The 26,663-nt window shown below is 38.8% G+C and overlaps 1 protein-coding gene across 1 annotated transcript in view; it reads right to left on the bottom strand.

Moving 5' to 3' along the window:
• The window catches only part of Wif1 (Wnt inhibitory factor 1), a 70,782-nt gene extending 44,569 nt beyond the window's left edge, over window positions 1–26,213 (bottom strand). The window contains exons 1-2 of the mRNA XM_077799020.1: window positions 25,799–26,213; window positions 25,179–25,318 (exon numbers count right to left, since the gene is read on the bottom strand). Of these exons, the coding sequence (XP_077655146.1) occupies window positions 25,179–25,318; window positions 25,799–25,946 (288 nt within the window). The 5' untranslated portion in view covers window positions 25,947–26,213. The remainder of the gene's footprint in view (window positions 1–25,178; window positions 25,319–25,798) is intronic.
• Window positions 26,214–26,663: the final 450 nt, after the last annotated feature.

Below are 26,663 nucleotides of genomic sequence, written 5' to 3'. Positions count from 1 at the left end.
CCAATCTAATTTAAAAAATTATCCACTAATTTTGTATTTGTAGACTAGAAGTATAGTGTCTAATTCGCTATATAGCTGATGAATATTGTGTTCACAATTAATATCCCTATGCAAAGTCTCTTACCTTGAGGGTCCTCCACAGTCTCACATGAAAAGGGAGAATTACTTACCATGTACTGATCCCCCACCGCCCCCTACAGTATGAAATCCACAAAAAATGCAGGCACAAATCAACAGCCACCAGTACCACTTAGAAAACTTCATTTGGAAAATGTTTTTAAGTCACAAAAGAATATTAAAAAGGACATTTTTGCATAATTGTGCTGGAAGTATCGAGTAGCCACTATAAGCCATTCAATCATAATGGATGTGCCAAAAGCCTGTACAATGGTCTAAAGTTTTGACTCAGAAATTCCACTTCTGGGATTCAGTCCTAAGGAAGTAATCCTAATATGGAAAAAAATTTATACATCAAGTTGCTCTTCATGGCATTATTTATAGGAGTGAAATGTTAGAAATAATCTAAATAGGAGAATGTTGACCTATACCATAGAATATTATGTAATTATTAAAAATCAAGTTTCAGAAAACATGGGAAACTGTCCTAACTGTTCTTAAGTAAATGACAAACAAAAAAGTATTGTTACTTCAATAGAAAAACTACTAAGTGGAAAAACACCAACATGCTAACATTGTCTTAGGTCTGTTAAATATATACGACTTCTCCTCATCCATTCTTCTTTCTCCTCTTCTGTATTTTCCAAACGTTTTTAGAAAGTGTACTAGTTTATGATGGAAAAAACTAATGAACTTGAATAAAATGCTATTAGGATTCATAAAAAGAAATAGTTCTACCCAGGAAATTAAGTATGGCATACTCTAATGAAGTCCAGTTTATGTTCCTGAGTAATAGGTTTTGCAAATTATAATTGCTACAAAGACAACTAGCAATGTAAAAATCTCAGCCTGTAACAGAGACAAATCCCAGAACTGTTTTCTCAGTTCTTTATAAAGAGCCAAACCAGTATTAAACATTTTGAATATCTAGAAAGTGGTTACCATTTGGGGATAATTTTAAAGGGCAAATATTAGTAACATAGCAGTCCTGTCTACCTCAACTCCTAAAGTTCCCTATCAACCAAATTGAATGGCTTGGAACCAAACTAACAGAAAAAAACAGGCAAAAACTGCCTAGAGTTCAGTAGGTTTTAGTGACATTATTCAGGAAAACAGTATTTTGAAGATATTTAATTCTGCTCCAAGTTCATTTTATTTCTGTTACAAGTCATCATATTGGACAAACTGCTTTTCTTACTGTGATTTGAATTGAAACACAAAGCTACTAACAATGCAGAAACGATAATGACAAATAACAAGTCACAGACATTATACAGAACTGAAAGAAACCTCCTTATTTTACAGATGAGAAATAGAGGGCAATATTTGTCTGAGGTCCCAGCAAGTTGGTGTGAGAGCTGGGCTGGAAGCCAGATCTCCCGAGGCCAGCTCAGTGTGACACTCTTGAGTTCAGAGAGTGGGCGCCATCCGCTGATGATGGAATTTGGGCACTGTGCCAGCATCCTCCCTGCTTGGGGGTCTGGCAGACCATCTCTCTCTAGCCTTCTGACTCCCACCTAACACTAATGGCTCATAAATACAAAGGGAAGAAAAGACCCTATTTTTTCCAGTGTCTACCATGTTCCAAGGACTTTGTACACATTCAGCAACTGCATTTTGCTGTCACTGTAAAAAGTAAATTAATGGTGTCTTTTTTTTTTTAGTACTTGAAGAAACTGAGGCCCCAAGAGGTCAAGTTTATCAAGTTTTGGCATGGGCTGATGACTTTAGTCTCTGGTGTATGGTCTGGGTTCTCCAGAGACACCAAACTAATAGGAGATACATCTCTAGATAGACAGATAGAGAGAATTATAGACATAGAGACAGAGAGATGGTAAGGAATTAGCCCACATGATTATAGTGACTGACAAATCCCAAGATCTACAGCTGGTGGGCTGGTGTCCCCAAAGAGCCCATACTATAGTTCCAGACTGAGTGCCAGCTAATTAGAGACTCAGGAAGAAAAGACATCTGAAGGCAATCAAGCAAAAGGAGTTTTTTCTCCACTCACAGAACAGTCCGTCTTTTTGTTCTCTTAAGGCCATCCCCTGATTGAATAAGGCCCACCCACATTAGGCAGGTAAATCTGCTTTACCCAGACTACTGATTTAAATGTTAATCTCATCTAGAAAAACCCTCCCAGACCTACCCACCACCATGTTTGACCAAATTTCTGGGTATCTGATGGCTCCATCAAGTGGACACAGAACAAGCTGGGCCTCCAGGGTGTAAGTTTACAGAGACACTCATCCCCTAGACCCACACAGGCACCCTGGGTGCCCTCACGTGCCCTGTCCTGGTTCTGGTCCTGTGTCCCTGAAAAGAAGGGGAGATTCAGTCTTCTCTCCGAACTTGTAGCACTTTATATTGCAGAGACAAATTTCTAGCAAGTAAATCCCATTCTAGAAAAGTCTTGGGTATAGAGAACTTCTCAAGAAATTGATGGCAAAGAATATCTGAAACATCAAGTATAAAAACAGATGAAGGATGATTAGTTCTGTGCTTGCTATGGAATGGAATGGAAATCTACTTATATTTTCAGCGGAAAAGGGCTCTTATTTTTTCTTATTGAAAGGCAAAAGCAGTTCTATAACCACAAACACATATATCTTTTGTGTATTATAGAAAATGCACAATTAGTTGAGGTTTGAAATCTTTTACTTTTGGCTAAAAGTTACTAACTGCAAATTATTCCTCACATTTAGCTATCTAAAGTTTCATTCATGCATGGCTAAAGACATTTATTAGGAGGACTAAGTGAACTTAATGAGATAATATAAATGGAAGTATGTTTTAAACTATTATGCACAACCGAAAGGTGTCTAATACTATTCACAGAATGATAGAATGACCCTCTTATCTCAATTCTGGAGAGAAGCACCAAGTTTCTCTTTCTCCCTCAGTTATGAGGAAATGCATCCTGAACCCCTGGACAACACAGAGCATTCAGTAATAATTCTTTAAACTCAAGCCTGCAGACATCTAAGAAACTGGGAAAGTTGAATGTTCCAACTTTGGGAATTAAAGACCATCAGTCAATCTGGAGTCAAGTGAGTTTGTATTTGTTCTCTTCGGCCTCTCAACTAGAGCTTGACTTAGATGATGTGATATTTGCCTTTTAGAGTACTATTAATAAAGCTGCTTTTTAAAAAAGTGACAGGTTGACCTATCCTGTACAACATAAAGGTGAAATGATATACACACAACCTTGGCAACTGACTGTCAGGGTTCAAGAACGAACTCTGTAGGTGCCTAAGGTGTGATCTTGGGCAAGTTACTTAATATGTCTGAACCTTGGTCTTCTCATATGTTGAATGAGATAAAAAAAAAAAAAAGCAATACTTTGGCTCATAGAATTGGTCCAAGTATTAAATGAAATAATACATGTAAATTACTTTGCACAGCTGCTGGCTCACAGTAAACACTCAATAAATGTCGATTCTTATTAGGTTGAATTCCATGAAATTTGATCATTTTGAACTACTAAAAATGACAACTTCAAGAAAATCTGAAACCATGATACTTTAATCAACTCTAAAAGTATAACTTTTCTAGTCTCTATTCAAAATCATGTTCCACAACACAAAGCAGGGTACCCATCATACGCATGCAATTAACAAAGATAACAGCTCAGAAGAATCTTGATTTTGAAGATTTCAAGTTGCAATTTTATCTTGGATTCTCGAGTCAGACTGCCCGAGTGTAAATTCTAGTTTCATTCCCTCCTAGTTGTGTGATCTCAGGCAAGTCACTTGACCTTTTTGTGACTCAGCTGCCATTTTTATAAAATGGTATCTCTTAAAATTAGTATTTGTACCAGGGATTAAATCCATGAGTGCTTAAACGCTAAACCACATCCCCATCCCTTTTTTAATTTTTTTTTTTTGAGACAGGATCTCACTAAGTTGCTTAGGGCCCGCTAAATTGCTGAGATTGGCCTCAAATTGTGATCCTCCTGTTTCAGCCTCCCAAGTCACTGGGATTACAGGCATGCACCACCATGCCCGGCACCATTTTTGTAAAATGGGAAAACTAGTAGTGTTTATCTCATCAGATTGTTGTGAGAATTAAATTAGATAATGAAGACAGGCCAGGCGCCCAGCCAGACCGGAGGAGGAAGACGCCAGGCTAGTCCGGAGGAAGCCCATCAACCCTTAAAACCCATCAAAGGGGGTGTGCCTACCAGCACTGTTCTGCGGAATAGACAACGCCACCTACTGGAAGCAAGGAAAACAGTGTTCTGAGAGACTTTTTTTTTTCTCTTTCTTTCTCTTTTCTTCTCTCTCTTCCACAACTTCAGCATATGTGAAAGCAAGAACTGTGCATGAACAACCGAATTACCAAAGTAATACAATATAGAGGAATTGCATATACCCCACCTTCCCCCCATTTTTTTTTCTTTATTTCTATCTTACTTCCCTTTTCCTTCTCTTATTTCTCTTTTCTTCCTTGTTATTTTTTTTCTTTTTTTAAATTCATATTCTCTCTATCCCACTTTCAATCTCCTAACTTTTGCTATCTATACATAGGGTAACTATCTAAATAGATAGGAGGTTGAGTCTATACATTCTTCCATAAATTACCAGTCTAGTGGTTAGAGTTCTCCAAAGGTGCTAAGTTAGTTTAACCTCATACCCTCACTCCTTTCCCTCTAAGTATAACATCCTTCGTCTGAAATTAAGTTTTCTATGTGCCACCAGATATGGTACACCTTTTATGAAACTACTGAATGTATTCTTAAGTAATAATTAAAACCAATATCTATAGTCTTAGAATCTAACTATAAATGTATTAATAATGAAAACTTGTGCTTAGGTAATGTACTGTTGATATTGGGATCTGTTAACATTGTCTTTCTCCACAAAAGAGGGATTTTGGAGCTATACAAGAACAATACAAATATATAAGGGGAAAAACATTAGCACAACAGTTTCACAAAGCTAGAAAGAATCATGAGCAGAATGAAAAGACAAGGAAAGAAAGGACCACAAACAATACAGGTCAATTCAACATTAGATGAGGTAATATCTGCAGCTGATGGAATGTCAGACAAAGAGTTCAGGATATACATGCTTCAGATGATCTGGAGTCTCAAGGAAGACATTATACATCAAATTCAGACAATGAAAAATCACTTTGACAATGAATTACATAAACAAATCCAAGAAGCAAAAGATCAACTCTATAGGGAGATAGAGGATATAAAAGACAAACAAACAGAAATCCTGGAAATGCAGGAAAAAATAAACCAAATTAAAAACTAAAATGAGAATATTACCAGCAGAGTAGAACACTTAGAAGATAGAACTTCAGACAATGAAGACAAAGTTTTTCAACTTGAAAAGAACATAGACAGCTCAGTGAGAATGTTAAGAAATCATGAGCAGAACATCCAAGAATTATGGGATAACATCAAGAAACCAAACCTAAGAGTTATTGGGATACAAGAGGGTACAGAGGTCCAAACCAAGGGAATGAGCAATCTATTCAATGAAATATTACTAGAAAACTTCCCAGACTTAAAGAATGAAAAAGAAATCCAAATACTAGAAGCCAACAAGACACCGAATGTACAAAATCATAAGAGATCCATACCAAGACACATAATAATGAAGATGTCCAACATACAGAATAAGGAGAGAATCTTAAAAGCCACAAGAGAGAGAAAGCAGATTACATTTAGGGGTAAACCAATCAGGATAACTGCTGATCTTTCAACACAGACTCTGAAAGCTAGAAGATCCTGGAACAACATATTTCAAACGCTGAAAGAAAAAGGGTACCAACCAAGAATCATGTATCCAGCGAAATTAAGCTTCAGGATTGAAGATGAAATAAAAATCTTCCACGATAAACAAAAGTTAAAAGAATTTGCAGCTAGAAAACCAGCTCTTCAAAACATCCTTGGCAAAACATTACAGGAAGAGGAAATGAAAAATAACAATGAAAACCAACAGCGGGAGGTAGTACAGTAAAGGAAAAACTAAGCATAGAGGAAAAACAAATCATGTTAAGTAACATACATAACCAAATATGGCTGGAAATACAAACCATATCTCAATAGTAACCCTAAATGTCAATGGCTTAAATGTACCAATCAAAAGACATAGGCTAGTAGAATGGATTAAAAAAATATCCAACAATATGCTGCCTACAGGAGACTCATCTGATAGGAAAAGACATACACAGACTGAAGGTGAAAGGTTGGGAAAAATCATATCACTCATACGGACCCCGGAAGCAAGCAGGGGTGTCCATACTTGTATCAAATAAAATAGACTTCAAGCCAAAGTTAATCAAAAGGGATAAACAAGGACACTACATACTGCTCAAGGGAACCATACACCAACAAGACTTGACGATCATTAATATATATGCCCCAAACAATGGTGCAGCTACGTTCATCAAACAAACTCTTCTAAAGTTCAAGAGTCTAATAGACCACAACACAATAATCATGGGAGATTTTAACACACCTCTCTCACCAATGGACAGATCTTCCAAACAAAAGTTGAATAAAGAAACCATAGAGCTCAATAATACAATTAATAAATTAGACTTAATTGATATATACAGAATATACCACCCAACATCAAGCGGATACACTTTCTTCTCAGCAGCACATGGATCCTTCTCAAAAACAGACCATATGTTATGTCACAAGGCAAATCTTAGCAATTACAAAGGAGTTGAGATACTACCATGCATTTTATCTGATCATAATGGAATGAAATTGGAAATCAATAATAAAATGAGAAAGGAAAAATCCTACATCACATGGAGATTAAACAATATGCTACTGAATGAACAAAGGGTTACAGAAGACATCAAAGAGGAAATTAAAAAATTCTTAGAGGTAAATGAAAACTCAGACACAACATATCGAAATCTCTGGGACACTATGAAAGCAGTACTAAGAGGAAAATTCATTTCATGGAGTTCATTCCTTAAAAGAAAGAAAAGCCAACAAATAAATGACCTCACACTACACCTTGACGCCTTAGAAAAAGAAGAACAAATCAGCAGCAAATACAGTATAAGGCAAGAAATAATTAAAATTAGAGCTGAAATCAATGAAATCAAAACAAAAGAAACAATCAAAAAAATTGACAAAACTAAAAGTTGGTTCTTTGAAAAAATAAATAAGATTGATAGACCACTAGCCACGCTAACAAAGAGAAGAAGAGAGAGAACCCAAATTACTAGCTTATGGGATGAAAAAGGCAACATCACAACAGACAATTCAGAAATACAGAAGATAATTAGAAATTATTTTATAATCCTATACTCTAATAAAATAGAAGATAGTGAAGGCATCGATAAATTCCTTAAGACATATGACCTACCCAGATTGAGTCAGGAAGATATAAACAACTTAAACAGACCAATATCAAGTGAGGAAATAGAAGAAGCCATCAAAAGACTACCAACCAAGAAAAGCCCAGGACCGGATGGATATACAGCAGAGTTTTACAAGAACTTTAAAGAAGAACTAATACCAATACTCCACAATCTATTTCAGGAGATAGAAAAAGAGGGAGAACTTCCAAATTCATTCTATGAGGCCAATATCACCCTGATTCCCAAACCAGATAAGGACACCTCAAAGAAAGAAAACTACAGACCAATATCCCTAATGAATTTAGATGCAAAAATCCTCAATAAAATTCTGGCAAATCGTATACAAAAACATATCAAAAAGATCGTGCACCATGATCAAGTAGGATTCATCCCTGGGATGCAAGGCTGGTTCAATATACGGAAATCAATAAACGTTATTCACCACATCAATAGACTTAAAGATAAGGACCATATGATCATCTCCATAGATGCAGAAAAAGCATTCGACAAAGTACAGCATCCCTTTATGTTCAAAACATTAGAAAAACTAGGGATAACAGGAACTTACCTCAACATTGTAAAAGCTATATATGCTAAGCCTCAGGCTAGCATCATTCTAAATGGAGAAAAACTGAAGGCATTCCCTCTAAAATCTGGAACAAGACAGGGATGCCCTCTCTCACCACTTCTATTCAATATAGTTCTTGAAATACTGGCCAGAGCAATTAGACAGACGAAAGAAATTAAAGGCATTAAGATAGGAAAAGAAGAACTTAAATTATCACTATTTGCGGATGATATGATTTTATACCTAGAAGACCCAAAAGGGTCTACAAAGAAACTACTAGAGCTAATAAATGAATTCAGCAAAGTGGCAGGATATAAAATCAACACGCATAAATCAAAGGCATTCCTGTATATCAGCGACAAATCTTCTGAACTGGAAATGAGGAAAACCACCCCATTCACAATATCCTCAAAAAAAATAAAATACTTGGGAATCAACCTAACAAAAGAGGTGAAAGATTTATACAATAAAAACTACATAACCCTAAAGAGAGAAATAGAAGAAGATCTATAGCTTCACTTAGCATAATATGCTCTAATGCCATCCATTTCCCTGCAAATTCCATGATTTTGTCATTTTTTACTGCTGCATAGTACTCCATTGTGTATAAATGCCACATTTTTTTTTATCCATTCATCTATTGAAGAAATAGAAGAAGATCTAATCTTAGAAGATGGAAAAATATACCCTGTTCATGGATAGGCAGAACTAACATCATCAAAATGATGATATTACCAAAAGTTCTCTATAGGTTCAATGCAATGCTAATCAAAATCCCAACGACATTTCTTGTAGAAATAGATAGAGCAATCATGAAACTCATATGGAAAAATAAAAGACCCATATTATCAAAAGCAATTCTAAGCAGGAAGTGTGAATCAGGAGGTGTAGCGATACCAGATTTCAAACTGTACTACAGAGTAATAGTAACAAAAACAGCATGGTACTGGTACCAAAACAGGCGGGTGGACCAATGGTATAGAATAGAGGACACAGAGACCAGTCCACAAAATTACAACTATCTTATATTCGATAAAGGGGCTAAAATCATGCAATGGAGGAAGGATAGCATCTTCAACAAATGGTGTTGGGAAAACTAGAAATCCATATGCAACAAAATGAAACTGAATCCCCTTCTCTTGCCATGCACAAAAGTTAACTCAAAATGGATCAAGGACCTTGATATCAAATCAGAGACTATGTGTCTGATAGAAGAAAAGGTTGGCTCCAATCTACATATTGTGGGGTCGGGCTCCAAATTCCTTAATAGGATACCCATAGCACAAGAGTTAATAACTAGAATCAACAAATGGGACTTACTTAAACTAAAAAGTTTTTTCTCAGCAAGAGAAACAATAAGAGAGGTAAACAGGGAGCCTACATCATGGGAACAAATGTTTACTCCTCACACTTCAGATAGAGCCCTAATATCCAGAGTATACAAAGAACTCAAAAAATTAGACAATAAGATAGCAAATAACCCAATCAACAAATGGGCCAAAGACCTGAACAGACACTTCTCAGAGGAGGACATACAATCAATCAACAAGTACATGAAAAAATGCTCACCATCTCTAGCAGTCAGAGAAATGCAAATCAAAACCACCCTAAGATACCATCTCACTCCAGTAAGATTGGCAGCCATTAGGAAGTCAAACAACAATAAGTGCTGGAGAGGATGTGGGGAAAAGGGTACTCTTGTACATTGCTGGTGGGACTGCCAATTGGTGCGGCCAATATGGAAAGCAGTATGGAGATTCCTGGGAAAGCTGGGAATGGAACCACCATTTGACCCAGCTATTGCCCTTCTCGGACTATTCCCTGAAGACCTTAAAAGAGCGTACTACAGTGATACTGCCACATCGATGTTCATAGCAGCACAATTCACAATAGCTAGACTGTGGAACCAACCCAGATGCCCTTCAATAGATGAATGGATAAAAAAAATGTGGCATTTATACACAATGGAGTACTATGCAGCAGTAAAAAAATGACAAAATCATGGAATTTGCAGGGAAATGGATGGCATTAGAGCATATTATGCTAAGTGAAGCTAGCCAATCCCTAAAAAACAAATGCCAAATGCCTTCTTTGATATAATGAGAGCAACGAAGAACAGAGCAGGGAGGAAGAGCAGGAGGAAAAGATTAACATTAAATAGAGTCATGGAGGTGGGAGGGAAAGGGAGAGAAAAGGGAAATTGCATGGAAATGGAAGGAGACCCTCATTGTTATACAAAATTACATATAAGAGGTTGTGAGGGGAATGGGAAAAAAATACGGAGAGAAATGAATTACAGTAGATGGGGTAGAGAGAGAAGATGGGAGGGGAGGGGAGGGGAGGGGGAATAGTAGAGGATAGGAAAGGTAGCAGAATACAACAGTTACTATTATGGCATTATGTAAAAATGTGGATGTGTAACCGATGTGATTCTGCAATCTTTGTAATGTTTTGAATAACCAATAAAAAAAAATAAAAAGACAAAAAAAGAACCAAAAAAAAAAGAAGACAAGTGACCAACACAATGACTGACAAAGAGAAAACATGTGTTAGCTATTTCTCCTCTTCTCCTCCTCTTTTTTCTTCTCCTTGTGCTCCATCCCTTCTTGTTTAATTTATCATACAAGGTGCATAGACTAAAAGATGATTTCAAAATTCTCTGACTTAATCTCCAACTCTAGCAATGAACTCTTTTACCATTGGAGTATAAGGTACCAATAACTTCCACCTGTGAGAATTTTATACTTCTGATCAGTATCTAGGAGTCAAGGATGAAGAGCTCCAAGCACCCGGGTGCTGTGGCGCACACCTGTCATCCCAGTGGCTCGGGAGGCCAAGGCAAGAAGATGGCTGAGTTCAAAGCCAGCCTCAGCAAAAGCAAGGTGCTAAAAACTCAATGAGACCCTGTCTCTAGGTAAAATACAAAAAAGGGCTGAGGATGTGGCTCAGTGGTTAAGTGCCCCTGAGTTTAATCCCTGGTACAAAAAAAAAAAAAAAAAAAAAAAACCCTGCAAAGCTGATAAATATGAAGTAGCTAAAGAAACTGGGGGTGTTTGGTGTACAGAAAAGACAATTTGAAGGGGACAAGAGCCGTCCTCAAATGCCTACGGTCTGGTTTCCACTGTCAGGAGGGTTAAAACATGAGCACTGGTCCAGACAACAGGGAGTGGGTTGGGGGAGGAATTCCAGATATGAGCAGGAATCCCAGGGGAGTCTCAGTTGGGACTTGGGGTTCCACTGTTTCTGGTTTTCTGCGGCATCCTCTGGCATACATGGGACAGAGGGGACCTGCTAATTGGGAGTTTCGTATTCAGTAGACTGGAAAATCAGGGATGGGTAAAAATAAGGAAGAGGCCCTGGTACTGAAAGATCTAAGGCCTGGCCCTAAGGATGGGGCCTGACATCTATATGGACATGGGCTGCAGGAACAGTCTTAAGGTACCAAGGGACACAGTTCAATGCCAGACTGGAGGAAAGGGGCAGCATCCCCATTTCTTCACAGAATACCAAGCTGCAATAAAACCCTGAGATGACCTATGGAGAATATAGTCCAGTGTGGCCTTCTGGGTGATCATAGCTCCTGGAGCAAGGACAGATTGCACTTGGACCTGAACAGCAGCCTTCTTACTTGTGGCAGCGTGGCAGCAGCACAGGTCAAGGTATTTCCGTCCAGGATGGCCTCTGTGGAGCCTTTCTTAGAACTCAAAATGAGCTAATCTTGGCTGGGAAATGAACAGAAGTAAATGAACCAGAGGTCCTCCATGAGCAAATGAAGGAAACAAGTCAGCTATCTTGATAATGCAGGTGGGACTCTCCAAATGAGAGCCCAGAGACTGATAGAGTACACAGATATTCAAGTTACACTGGGAAGTCAGGAGTGTGCCTCCTTACAAAGAGCAACTCTCTATCGTTAACACGATGAGATATATTTAAAACCCTGCCTTAATAAGTTTCTAGCCACTGGACATGATTATTCAGGGGCGAAGAAACCATAATTTGTGGATACGTTGGAGAAAGACTGGGTCATTGAGTTGGATGAGCTCTGCCATCTCTTCAAACCCTGCTATTCTGCATCTTTTAAATATCTAGCCAGAAAAGGCAAGGAATCTATTGAATGAACGAGGGAAGATAACCCGAAATTTGACTCTTACATGAATTTGAGCAATTGTTTAAAAGAAAGAAATATATAGTCAGTAGGTCATGAAATCATTCACACTTTTATTGACAGTGAGTTCTCAAACATGGCATGAGTTTTAATGTTATCGGTGGCACAGATTTCAGAAAATTTATCTTCCAGTGAATATATTAATGGTCTATTTAAACAAGTAACATAAAGAGCAAAATACCCCATATGGGTCTGGTAGACAGATGGCACCTGAAGTTTCAAAAAACATTAAGGTGGGAAATTCCCTGAAGTAACTTTTACATTGCCATCTGCTGGCTAGTGCTGTAAGTGACAGCAATATAAATACAATCTCAAATCTTAATCAAGTACTAACTGACAATAGGAATATTAATGCAACCTTCAAAGGGTAGAAATCAAATGGCTTCACTAAGTACACAAAAATCAAATACCAGAATAATTCTGCAAGACTATTGGGATTCATCTGGGGATTGCCTTAAGTATGAGGTATCCCACATGGATTCTACTTCAGATGTGAATTCCCCCAGTGGTACATCCATGAATGATACTGAAATACTACTTGGAAGCCCAAAGCATCCTACCAAGCCCTACAGTATAAGTTTATTCAAAGCTATCTTCAACTCTTACAAACTAGTTTCCTCAAGAGTGGTTTTAGATGTGTCATGTGTGAGAGTTGATTAATTCTGAGAATATTTATCAATGCCTACTATGCCATCGTTCATAAAAATACAAATTTTAATTGAAGTTAACTGCCTCCAAGAGATTATCAGCTGGGGAAGAAGAATGCTTATTAAGCATCAATAAGGCTATCATAATAACTGGGATAAGTTATTATCCCAGTGACATTTGTCATACCCATCTCCAAAAAAACTGATGGCAAGTGAAAGGCAGGATTCATTAGGCTCAATTATCTCAAGTACACACAAGCCATGAAGTTAAGCAGAGCAAAAGTTATTCCAGTTGTGCATCTCTTACTGTTATGGGCCTTGGGGTACATCCTGAACGACACCAAGCCCCTATCAGGTACACACTCCTCTTCCAATACAGCTCCTTCCTCAGTACTTTCATAGTAGCTTGTTCATATTGCAATTATAAATAATGCATGTATCATAGTTATTTGGGGGTCATATCTGTTTCCACTTTGGGCAATAATCTCCTTGAGGGCAAGCTTTATATCCAATTTACATTTGTCTTTTTAGTGTTCCGGATAAACTTTGGCATTACATAAGACCTTAATAAATATTTGGGTTGAGGTCAAAAGAAGGAAGGGAAGAAGGGAGGACAAGAATCAATATTTTTCTATTCATGACTTAGGTCTAGACTCAAATTTTTTTAAACTGCCTATCAGACTCTGCCATCTCAAATGGACTTCATTATCAGTGCACCCTAAACAGTTCTGCTCTTGCTCCTATAATTACTTTCTCAGCTAAGATACCACTATGCATCCATCTACATTGTTCTCAACTACCTCATTTCCATTAACACCCGTGTGCATATCCAATAAGCCTTGTCAATTGCACCGTCCTCCCTCCCTCCCGCCCTCTCCATTGCCTTCCTTAGTTCAGGCCCATCTTACCTTTTTGTGGTCCCTCAAATAACTTCCTAATTGGCTTCTAGTCCTCAGTCAGACATCTCATCATCCACCTCCATCAGCCACAGAAGTTAGCCCTCACACACACACACACACACAATTCTTACTTTCTTTTAAACTTTCAATGGTTCCCCACTGTCTATGAGATAAATTCAACTATGGCTTACTGAAGCTATTGTCATCTTTCCTAAGCTTACTTTTTAGGTTCATATTCCTCAGTTCCTGTTCCATAAACTCTAACCATTTTCAATAATTGTCATTCTCCAGTGACACCAATGACTCTCATTCTGCAAACCTCCCTATGAGTTACTGGGTACAGCCAGCTAGAATGCCTACCTCAGCCCCATTCTGCTGAGGTAGAATGTATCTCTATACTGTATCTTTTGAGATATAGCTCAGATGTTACCTCCAATATCTTCTCTAGCATCCAAGCAAGTGCAATGTACCTGAACAATGGCAAAATCCTCTGGATTTATGCTCTCACAGCACTTTCCTTAGGACATTTTTTTTAAGAGAGAGAGAGAATTTTAATGTTTATTTATTTATTTTTAGTTTTCGGCGGACACAACATCTTTGTTTGTATGTGGTGCTGAGGATGGAACCCTGGCCGCACGCATGCCAGGCGAGCACGCTACCGCTTGAGCCACATCCCCAGCCCACTCCTTAGGGCATTTGTGAGAGCCACAGCTAGTCCATATGAAGCCTCTTTACAAATTAAGTAAAAGCAGCCCCTCTGTGCCAGGGTATAAAGACCAGAGAAGTGAAATGTGGGTTGGCTTTTGGCTCTCACCTATCCTTTGGCTAGATCCCCATGTGCAATGTAAAACCTGGTCTGTGTTGGCCTTGGGAACTTATCCCAGTTATTATGATAGCCTTATTGATGCTTAATAAGCATTCTTCTTCCCCAGCTGATGATCTCTTGGAGGCAGTTAACTTCAATTAAAATTTGTATTTTTATGAACGATGGCATAGTAGGCATTGATAAATATTCTCAGAATTATTATTTTTTTCGAGTGAGAAGATATCCCCAAAGCTATACAAAATATATGTATGGGGGGGCTGGGGTTGTGGCTCAGTGGCAGAGCGCTTGCCTCGCAGATGTGAGGCACTGGGTTCGATCCTCAGCAGCACATAGAAATGAATAAACAAAATAAAGATATTTTAAAAATACATTTGGGGGAAATAAATCTTTGTGTCTTGATTTTTAAAATCTAGAGACAGATCTTACATTTCGTAAGAAGATAGTATCATTAATGTCCAATAATTTAACATGTTTTCTTTTGAGCTAGAATTGTAGCATTTTAGAATTTGGAAAAAATTTAGAAGGAACCCAAACCACATTTCATATAAAGCATGGGTGCTCAAATGGTTAAGTGACCTCTCCACAAGCTCTAGTGGTTTTTCATCTGGACTTCACCACATGTCCAGCCCCTCAAGTCCTTATCTCCCCTATATCCAGCTTCTAGTGTTTTCCCTTCTACATGCCCAGCCCCCGCCCCAGGCACCACTGACCTCTCCCACAAAGCACTTCCACAACTGCTCTCTCTGCCTCTGCCAGTCCTTCTCCTCATGCCTTCCTCCCATCTCAGCTGATTAAACAATTCATGAACATCCTTCAAGTCCCAGTTCCAATGTCACAGATACTCCCCGAGGGAAGCCTCCCTTTATGGCCCCCGCCAAAATTAGCTGCTTCTTTCTCTGTGTTCCTGGAGCACTTAGAACAACGGCTCTGGACCCCAACTGCCTAGGTTTGATCCGAGCTTCACCACTTACCAGCAGCGTGGTCTTCACTCCTCAGTGCCTCAGTTGCCTTATCTGTCCAACAGGAATAATAATGGGCCTGCCCCGTTTATTTATGCATTAGGCCAAGAGTTATCAACTGCCTCCTAGGAGCCAGGAGCTGTCCAGCACATGGAGATATAGGGTGAACAGGACAGAGTACTTGCTTACAGGAGCTGACATAGAATGGGAGAGTCAAACAAAACCAAAGATAATCAAGTAGTTTCTTTATCCTTACGTACAGCAGAGGTAGAGGAAAAAAAAGGCTAACAGGGCCACGGAGTGAGGCAAAGCAGAGGAAATGAGTCACTCCCTATTCCTAGCACCAAGACTTTCAGATTCTATCTCCTAAAAATTGCTCCTATTTCCCTCCTCTTCGTTTGTGATCCCAGATTTCTCTCCTTTTAGTTGAGATCTCCTCTACTTGCCAGAAGGATGATCTGAGGACGTAATTCTGACTTTGCCATCCTCCACTTTACACTTTTCAGTGACTGACCTACCATTATCAATGGAACAAGTCCCACAGGCTTTTGCATGGTGAACAGTACCCTCTGGGACCTAGTTGTGCTGCCTACCTCTCCACTTGTGATGCTGTACCCTCCTTTTAAGACACACCAAATACCAGTGACCCAGACAATCAGACATCTGGTCTCTGTGCTGTTTCCTTTCCCTAAAGGCCATGCTGTCCTCCCCATTGTTGCTTGGCTAGCTCAACAGTCAGACTCAGCTCAGGAGATACTTGCCTGTGTTCTCACACTAGCCTGGGAATACCTCAGGGCTTCCATAATATCACACCCCCCAAATTATTAAGATAATATGTTTATAGTTCTGTCTTTCCAATTAGCTGCTAATTTTCTTAAGGGCAAAGAATGGTTCTTAATCACGTTTTAATTCCAGGGCAAGATCTAAGTTCTGGCCAAGAGTGGCAATGCAAGACTGTTCTCATGTTGCCAACTGAAACACTTACCCACTAAAGTGTCCCTTTGTCCCAGGCCCTTAACACACAGCTGCCCTGTGAGATTTTATTCAGGTGAATGGGTTTTTAAGGATGCCTGACAATTTCCAATATTTTTTCATCACATTTATCCATAAAATCCCACAAGAAGAGGGCTGGGGATGTGGCTCAAGCGGTAGCGCGCTCGCCTGGCATGCGTGCGACCCGGGTTCGATCCTCAGCACCACATACCAACAAAGATGTTGTGTCCGCCGAGAACTAAAAAATAAATATTAAAAATTCTTTCTCTCTCTCTCTCTCTCTCCTCTCTCATTCTCTCTTTAAAAAAAAAAAATCCCACAAGAAGATAAATGTATAGCTCAGAAGGATAAACATCCATGTGCCTAGCTGAAAAAAACACAGAAGAACAGCAATTGTCCTGGGACTTCGGGATTTTAAATATTAATAAATTTTAAAAGAAAATCAAATACTTGAAAAAAAAGCAGGCTTATTAAATAAATCCAGGGCCAGTGTTCAACTTCTCATTCTTTAAACTGAAGGAGAACCTGTTAAGCTGAATTTCCATACTTCTATTGTACTTTCCTCAGTTCTTCAAAAAGTAGTGTGGGAATTGAAAAGAGAAGTTAAGTAAATGTTTTTTTTTTTTAAAAAAAAAAAAAAACTAACATACTGTTTTTCCTTCTTTAAGCTCCCTTTTATGTTACATTCAAATTCTAGACTTCATTAGAAAATTAGATTGATTTTTTTTGTTCTACATACTCAGAGAAAGCTATTTTTTATACTGTCATATTCTAATCAGAGAGAGACAGAGAGAGGAAGAAGGAGGAGAAGGAGGAGAAAAAGGAGGAGGAGGAGGGAGAGGAGGGAAGAAAATCATCATAAACCCTTCTAAAAGCTTAGTAAGAAAAAGAGCTAAATGAAGGCTGTGGAGAAGCCACTGTCCAGGGCTGGGGATGTGGCTCAAGCGGTAGCGTGTGCTGGCCTGGCATGCGTGTGGCCCGGGTTCGATCCTCAGCACCACATACCAACAAAGATGTTGTGTCCGCCGAGAACTAAAAACTAAATATTAAAAATTCTCTCTCTCTCTCTCTCTCTCTCTCTCTCTCTCTCTCTCTCTCCTCTCTCTTTTTTTTTTAAAAAAAAAAAAAAAGAAGAAGCCACTGTCTGCCCAACACATAATCAAGGATCAACTCAACACATCCCTAGGATAAGCCTGCAAGGGGTTGAGTCCAATCTCTTCACTGCAGAGAAGAAATAACCCCTGCTGAGTTGTTTCTACTTCCACTTCTCTGCCTCCAGACCCTTCCTCCATGGTTGGACCCTGATCTCCCCTTCCTTGGGTTCCCATTTCCTGTCAGTTGAGATTCCAGGTCTTTCTTCGTCACCTAGACCATGTATCTGGACATCCTGAGCCCTCTCTGTGGGAGGTAGTTTCTTCCCTGGCTGATCTAACTCATCCTTCCAGAATTAATTTGAACATAACCTGCTCAGAGAGCTCAGTGAAGCACCCCTGGCACCCATCCTCCCTCAGGAGGAGAAAGAGTGGCTTTCTTTGTGCTCTCAGTTAGTCCTGCACTTTCCAACCTCATTTGGGTGAGTGTGATGAGTATTTGTTTCCTCGGCTATGAGCATCCTCTGGGCAGCGCTGGGTTTATTCCTTTTTGTATGCTCTGTGTCTTGCTCCATGTTTGTTGATGGAGGACTTGAGTCAGAATCGCCGCATGGGAGAACAACTCCCATCTACCAGGGTCCATGGGAATGGAACCAAGTCACTCCCATGTAACTATAGCCAGTTGGCTGGATTATTACAGAAAAGAAGCCCGATCTCACAACCTCCTCCAGAGCTCCAGCAACAGAGTGAAGGACATTTTCACTAAACTCTTAATCTCCCCCACCAAATTGTTCCCTCAAAATGTCCATTTTATTTACCAAGGACAGTTAAGCTAAATGAGTATAATCCAAAACAAAATGCCTTATTGGATATCATGCCTTTCTGCTTCACCACAACCATTTTAAAGACTTTTATTTGTGTGAGTAATTTAAAGTCAGGAATAAGCAGAGAGGACACTAGTGGGTTTGTTTACACACTTTTACACCACCATGGAAGGAAGACATAACAAAGTTTACATTTATACCATGTAAATCGCTATAGAACCAGATGTGGCTTACAAGGTGCCTTGTAACTCATCTCCTCTAAGCAATAAAGCCTTTTTTTTTTTTTCTGGCAAAAGTTTGAGAAACTAACCGCTGTTTTCTATCAGCAAATAGAACAGATGGCTGGCACATGCCTGCTTTGCTAAATGAAATGGGCTCTCTGCAGAATTACTCTTTGATCCCTAGTGGCATGTCCACAACACCACAATGCAAAATACCACAGTAGAGCAGAATCAAAACACGAAAAGTTTAAAGCTATCCTTTTGACATGAGTCCCTCCTTTAAAAAATCATGCCCACAGCATGTAAACATATTCACATTCCCACTCGGAAACCATGACCAGGGGTCAGAAACAAGGTATGTCCTTCATTTGGTGGCATGAAACCACACTGAGGTATGATGGCAAACCCCAAAAGGGCAAAGGTATGAAACCACTTGGGCTATAACTATCCAAACAATCAAAACTTCATTAGGAAAAAAATGTGGACAGTACCTATTCAGGGCTTTAAATAACAGAACTCAGTATTACCACAACTTCAGATTGGAAAGGGTATTTGGCAGCTCCTTTGAAGATAGAGAGGAAGTACTTGAATTAAAATTCACCCTGAATTGTTACTCTTGATTTGTGTCAAAGGAGAAAGGAAGGAAAGAACATTTTAAATACAGGTCCCCTGAACTCAAGCAGTCCAATGGGAAGCAAAAGAAGACAAACTGTAGCCAATTTTTTTTTTAAAGAGAGAGTGAGAGAGAGAGAGAGAGAGAATTTTAATATTTATTTTTTAGTTCTCGGCGGACACAACATCTTTGTTTGTATGTGGTGCTGAGGATCGAACCCGGGCCGCACGCATGCCAGGCGAGCGCGCCACTGCTTGAGCCACATCCCCAGCCCCTGTAGCCAAAATTTAATGGGACCATTATATCAAACGCCATATTGAAAAAACAAGCTATTTGGGACTGTAGGGGTATTTTGATGATGAGATTGGATTATCTAGTTGACATTACACAACATGTCAATAAAGCAATTCTGTTTTTTAAAAAATGCAAAAAAAAAGTGAGTCAGTTGTCAAAAAATGGCCTGTTTTTTAATTTCCTTTTTAGCCAATGGTACTTTTCTCATTTTCCTGCTACACTGGGGAGGTACTGACTATTATCATTCACAAAGGAACCACTATCCAGGCAAAGTTCTCAAATGTTCTTTATACTTGATGTTTTATTTTTATTGTTATCATTTCTGGCAGTTTTCTGTAATTCAAGATTTTTTTTTTCTAATTGAAAGGGAGCTAGTGAAGGTCATGGATTAATTTATAATTAGCTTTACACGTTAGAAAATGTTTCACTTGATACACTACATCTTCAATGTATTTAATATTTTCTACTTTTGGTGGTCATCCAGAAAAACAAAGGAGCATATTACTGCAGTTTAATTCAATAAAGTCAGTTCTTCTACAATACATGCATTGCCAAGGCAGCTAAATTTTCCTCTTCCTCTCCTATAGCCATAGCAACACATTAAAGTCTTGTTTTTAAACATCTTTTTTTTTATTTTTTTTTTATTTTTATTGGTCGTTCATAACATTACATAGTTCTTAATACATCATATTACATGGTTTGATTCAAGTGGATTATGAACATCTTGAAACCGATAAAAACAAAGCTACACCACTGACTTCTAGTGGTTGTAGGAATTCTATACACTATACATGACAAAAGTTTACTCTAAAATCTCAACCTGGTGGTACAGATGGCTAGAGCCTGCCTAGTAATCCAAGTGTTGGATTTGAAGTTAATATTTGTTGGTTATCTTTGCCCAGAGAATTCCTATTCCGCAGTTACCAATTTCACCCCAACCTTTGCCATCCATCTCAGAAATCCAGGCCTTTGGTCACAAAGAGATTAGAAACCTAGTACAGATGGCTCAGCATAAATCTATCACCACTGTTAAAAAAGGGCAACATCAAAAGAGATGCCTTGTTAACTTGCTACCAGATTCATAGTATCTTAGCATGTTTTTTTGCAGGTAATTGAACATATTACAGTTATTAAGATCAAGTCTGTATGATCTTTATAAATGAAGATCTATTTATAAGAGCTATATAAATAAAACCTTTTGGCCTTACACCAAACTGGTTCATATGGAAATCAGTAGTGTTGTCTTAATGTTAGAATTCAGATTTTTCTAACAAAACCTCTCATTAAATTTTTACTCAAAAACCATTGGGTTTAGGAAGTGTTATTTTCCAAATAAAATGTTTAATTAGTACCTAATTTAGAGAACCAAAATGGTTGCTCATGGCCCCTGCCTGTCTCAAATTTAGGGGAAAAAAAAGTATGCCTCATCGAAAAATATTAACTATTAAAAAGTTACATGCAATAATAAAGAAAATTTCCCCTTAATGACTGAAAGTCCTTTAAGCTGTGGCCTCTTCAGTGGAAAATCTTCTCTCAACTAAAAGCCTGGAAAAGAGGCATACCAGAAAATGAGCATTTTATATAGGAGATAAAATGGAGGCCAGGAAAACAAGAATTTTAGGGAAAGAGAGAGGGATCAGGTAGGATGATTTCAGGCAGGAAAGCATTATAAAAAAGAGTTTTGGGAGACCTCAAAAAAAAAAAAAAGAAAGAAAGAAGAAACAATTGGTGAGAATCAGATGCACATGAATGAGTTCTTTGATATCCAGAGATAGATTACACCCAGCAACCAATTGTTTTTATCATTTTGTTGAGTGAGGTGTAGTGGGAAAATGATGCCAGATAATAAACATGAATGAAATATTTATAATTTAGAACATCATACAATTCTAAACACATGATTTTTACATATCTTAATGTAATTTTTTTAATATTATACACCAATGCATGCTCATTGTGGAAGAACAAAAACATAATAGATGCCGATGTAATCCATGTTTTTTTTTTAATAAGAGAGAGAGAGAGAGAGAGAGAGGAGAGAGAGAATTTCAATATTTATTCAGTTTTTGGCATACACAACATCTTTGTTTGTATGTGGTGCTGAGAATCGAACCCGGGCCGCACGCATGCCAGGCGCACGCACTACCACTTGAGCCACATCCCCAGCCCCTGTAATCCATGTTTACACTTTGGAGAATCGGATGTTTTTTTTCCTGTCTCTACCAACCTATTTCACAATGGAATAAACCAGAAGATGCTATGTTGCAGACTTCTTAATTAGTCATGAATATCTTTCCCATGGCCTCAAACGGAGGCTTAGAATATACTTATTATTGCTTCATTTTGTTCTGCTACTATTGCTGGACTTCTAGGTTATGTCCATGCTTTTACTTGTATAAAAAGAAAGATAAGGGGGCTGGGGTTGTGGCTCAGTGGTGGAATGCTTGCCTCACACAAATGAGGCAGTGGGTTCAATCCTCAGAACCACGTAAAAATAAATAAATAAAGGTATTGTGTCCATCTAAAACTTAAAAAATATTTTAAAAAGTAAAAAAGAAAGAGGGCTGGGGTTATGGCTCAGTGGTAGAGCACTCGCCTAGCACGTGCGAGGCACTGAGTTCAATCCTCAGCACTACATAAAAATAAATAAAATATGGGCTGGGGATGTGGCTCAAGCGGTAGCGCGCTCCCCTGGCATGCTTGTGGCCCGGGTTGATCCTCAGCACCACATACCAACAAAGATGTTGTGTCTGCCGAGAACTAAAAAATAAATACTAAAAAAAATTTTTTTAAAAATTAAATAAATAAAATAAAGTTATTGTGTCCAACTACAACTAAAAAAATTTTTTTAAAAAATAAAAATAAATAAAGATAAGAAACATTTCTGGACCATGTTTATGACTATTTACTGAGAATGAATTATGGAAATAAAATTTCCCATTCAAAGGATTCATGTCAAGCCTTTTGCCATTCAGTTCGATTTGCCCTGCAAAAAAAGCTAACACAAACATCAAAACATCAGCAACATATGAGTATGGACAAACTCCAAATACCAAAAACAAAACAAAACACCCCACAAACTTTTAAAAGAATGGACCAACTTGATGTGGGGAAAGGAACCTCACTATAATTTTTATTTGCATCTGTCTAAAGTAGACCATGCAATGTATTTTATATAGCTCCAAGAACACTTTTGTTTACCACACTAATAATTTATAGAAAGTAGGTTACACTTTATTGCCTCTACTAGGTCTTCCATCCTAAAGTTACTTTAACTTTGTTCATGTTGCTAAAACACTTAACTACAAAGTTTAAAATTTCATTAATCAGGTATGTGTTTTGTTTATGTATTACTGAAACACCTAAGTGTTTGATATTATTTGAATGAAGTAACTATGTAATGGAAAGAACTTTTCATTTTCCATGTAAATGTTTTGATGTGGTTTGGCTTTAGCCATAGATGCCTTTCAAACTATTTAATTGGTATTGAAGTCATTATTTTTCCCATCTTCAAAATGTCCTTGCGTTCGAAAACTTAAAGTTCTGGAATCACACAACTTTAGTGAGTAAAATTAATCATATTTAAATAATATTTTAAACATGTTGTTGTTGGACATTGTGTAGATCATCCCCCCACACACCTATAAAGAAAAGAGACACCAGATTTCAGGTAGTTACCTGAGGTAACCTTTTCCAGAGCATAATGAACAGTAACTTAATTGAGGTGCTAACATTGTCCTGCCAAATTAGATAATGCATCTGGATGATCAAGACCTAAGCAGGAGGGGGAAATGATAGAAGGTTCATCTTTATGCCAGTTTCACTATTTCCCTAATCCTCCACAAAACATATTCCTGAGGCTGTTTAATAAGCCAATCCATTTTATATTCAACAATATGCCCATATTTGCTAACATATACTGCTATAAAGCAATAGGGGAATTGAACATGGAATTGAAGCCTTTGCCTCCAATTCCATTCTTCAGAAGACCAACTCATATGCAAAAGGAAGAAGAAGAAAGGAAGGAAGGAAGGAAGGAAGGAAGGAAGGAAGGAAGGAAGGAAGGAAGGAGAGAGAGAGCTCCTGGCATTGTTCGCCTCTCCTGTAGTTACCAAAAATCTTCAGCTAATGGGGTGCAGTTCAAGATACCTTCTAATGGTTCAGAAAGATTCATAAAGATTCAAATGTCTTTCTTTAAAACATAGAATTAATACTAAGCCCATCTGTCAAGTGGTCAACCATAAGTAAACAGATTCAGATAAAAAGAAAAGAAGATAATGAAAGATCATTCCTTGATTTATTATTAATTTCACAATATTACAAAATTAATTGCCCAAAGAGTATCTCTAAAGAGGGAATTTCAGGGAGAAAAGGAACATTATCCCTGTAGAACAATAGAAGCCTCAGTGAATTTATCTGCACAATGGAGTACTAGAATACATGATCTTCCCGTTATGAATGTCAGTGGATCCAAAGCATCATTATTATTTTTTAACCACATAGCAATGAAAGCATTGAACAGTCTAGATTTGATCTATTTTAGAAGAATTTATTTAAAAGAGAGGACAAACTTGAAGGAAAAAAGCTAAATTGATCATGCCCATACTACAACAGGCAATTACAAGAAACCAAAGTGGTTTTTCAATTTAAAATAGTTACTTTTTATAAAATGTTCTTTCAATCCTATTCTTCTTGAAAATAGCCACTCCAGTAATTCTAGAATAAAAAGACCTAAAATGTGATTTTAATTATAACTACAATGATTTTCATAGTAGGCACATTTTACCAACTAATGAGCAAAAGAATTTATTACTTGCCATTTGTCCTCTAGAGTATATTCTCCAATTGTACTACAGAAATTAAACTCCCATAGCATTTTTATTCTCCCTTTCTTTCCAAAATAAGAGGCCATTTGTATTATACTGAAAAATGTATAAAAAGTAACACACAAAAGACAAAACTCAGGTGCTAAGGAATAAAAGGAATGCTTCATAAAAATAGACTGCAGTTTTTTTTCCACAGGAAAGTATTTAAATAGCAACTTTAAAAATCAATAGGCTGAAGTGTTTTATAACATTCTTATGTAACTGACACCTTTTCAGTCTATGAACTCCTACCAGAAATATAAAGCATTCACATTCCAGTGAAAAACATTTAGCACATCAGCTTTTTAACATGCACTGTGTCAAAAATACTTATGTAGACCTTCAGTTTTTCTGTAAAGTATAAACAATGTCCAAATGATCAGCACATGCTAAGAAACAATGAGTGTTTTATATATTATGTTAAATTTTAATGACAATGGACAGAGAGACATAGTGATGCTAGTATTTGAGGTCTTTATATTTCTAGCAGTCTAAAGACAACGTGTGGTATTAAAATAGTAAGCTCGGGGGCATTGCTTGTCCCTTTATTTTGAGAATCTCCAATTTATGTGACAACTTAAAATATTTAAATAAATGGGAATCATCTATTTTGGCGACCAAATGAGAAAATACTCTTTAAAGTGAAATGTACCATACTACACACTTTATAATATCATTCCTATTTACCATCAGGTAGTAGAAATATTAAAGGGCGTTTTTTTTTTCTCCCACACTTTCTGGTTATCAGAACTTACCTGCCCTGCAGCTTGCCAGGTAAAATTCATGGAATGGATATTGACAGGAATAGCTGGCATTCTCTGTTGTGCTTTTCTGAAATCATGTGTAAAGGGGGCCATTTTCCCCTCGGAAACAATCAGGATATCTTCTTCAAATCCTGTTTTTTTAAATAATAAGCAAAAACTATCAAACTAGGTGGACTTGAAAGAATACAAATCAGAAGTTTCATACAAAAAGAAAACCAAAGAATTACTACGGGTCACTTCTTGCCACAAAGCACCTGACTTTGGTACCCAAAACCCTACTGAGATTACTTTTCCTCTATACGTGCTTAAGGATGATGGGAACAGACACATGTTTTCAGGGCGGGGGAAATGGACATGGAGTTAATTGATACAAACTCTGGACGCACCTAAAAACGTAGGACTGTAACTACCAGCTGCATGATCAGATCACTTGCTCCACCTTCGTTTCTTGAGAGAAAAGTATTAGCATTCAGATGGAAAAAAAAAATGGAACGGAGGTGGGGGCGGTGGGTAGCGATAGCCCTTGGACATTAAGTTTTAAACATATTAAGTGCAGGTATTCCTCCTTTCGTGGAGAGAGTGAGGACACCGGGCAGGGAAGGGGCCCTTACCTATGAGCACTCTTGCCTGGTGCGCATCGATCCACAGGTATAGGCTCTCCTCCCGCGGCTGCCCGGCCTCCGCCCTCAGCACCAGCAGGCACGGGAGGATGCTCCAGAGCCGCAGCGCAGAGGCAGGGAAGGCGCTTCTCCGGGTCATGCTGCTTCGGACCTCCTCGCGGGTGGCGAACTCCTGCAGCACCTACCCGACCTGCGGTCCTTAAGTTCTTAGCTCGGCTTCAGCCCTCACCCGGAGCTGCTGGACGTGGAGCCTCCCGGCTCCGGTGAGAGTAAGCCTGGGAAGGAGGCGATGAGAAGGGAGGGGAAAGGAGGGGATGAGCGGGCGCAAGCCGCACAGGAGGAGGGGGCGCCAGCCCAGAGGAGAAGGCAGGGACGCAAGGCTGGCAAAGCCGGAGATGCCAGCACGCCCGGCCACGCCAACAGTCTGAGGGTCAAATACGGTGGAAGAGGAAGAGCAGAAAGGGCTGGCCAGAGCGAGGCACAAGCCAGAAGTGGGGGTCTGCGAGGTCGAGCCTGTCGCCGCCGGGGGGCGCTGCGGGCCGCGGGGGGCGGGGCGGCGGGGGACCCTGGAGTCCGCGTTAACGCTGCGGAGCGCCTGGTGGAGAGCTCACCAAGGCGCGGGTGGTCCAGACGCCCAAGGAGAAGCACACTCAAAGGGACCCCTGGGACGTCACGCGTCCCCTCTTCTGGTCAGAGAGGCATGGGGGTGGGGGAGTGGGATGAGCCGAGAAATGGGCTTTTTACCCTTTGCTAACTGAAGGCACAGATTCTACCCTCTCTCCCTCTCCGACAGTATATTCCCTCTCTATTCTCTCTTCACTCTCTCCTCCCTCGTTTTCCAAACACAGTCTTCTCT

This window comes from Urocitellus parryii, chromosome 5, assembly GCF_045843805.1.
Source record: "Urocitellus parryii isolate mUroPar1 chromosome 5, mUroPar1.hap1, whole genome shotgun sequence".
Lineage (NCBI taxonomy): Eukaryota > Metazoa > Chordata > Mammalia > Rodentia > Sciuridae > Urocitellus > Urocitellus parryii.
The sequence above is the reverse complement of the archived record's forward strand: the minus strand, read 5'-3'. Positions and strand labels throughout refer to the sequence as shown.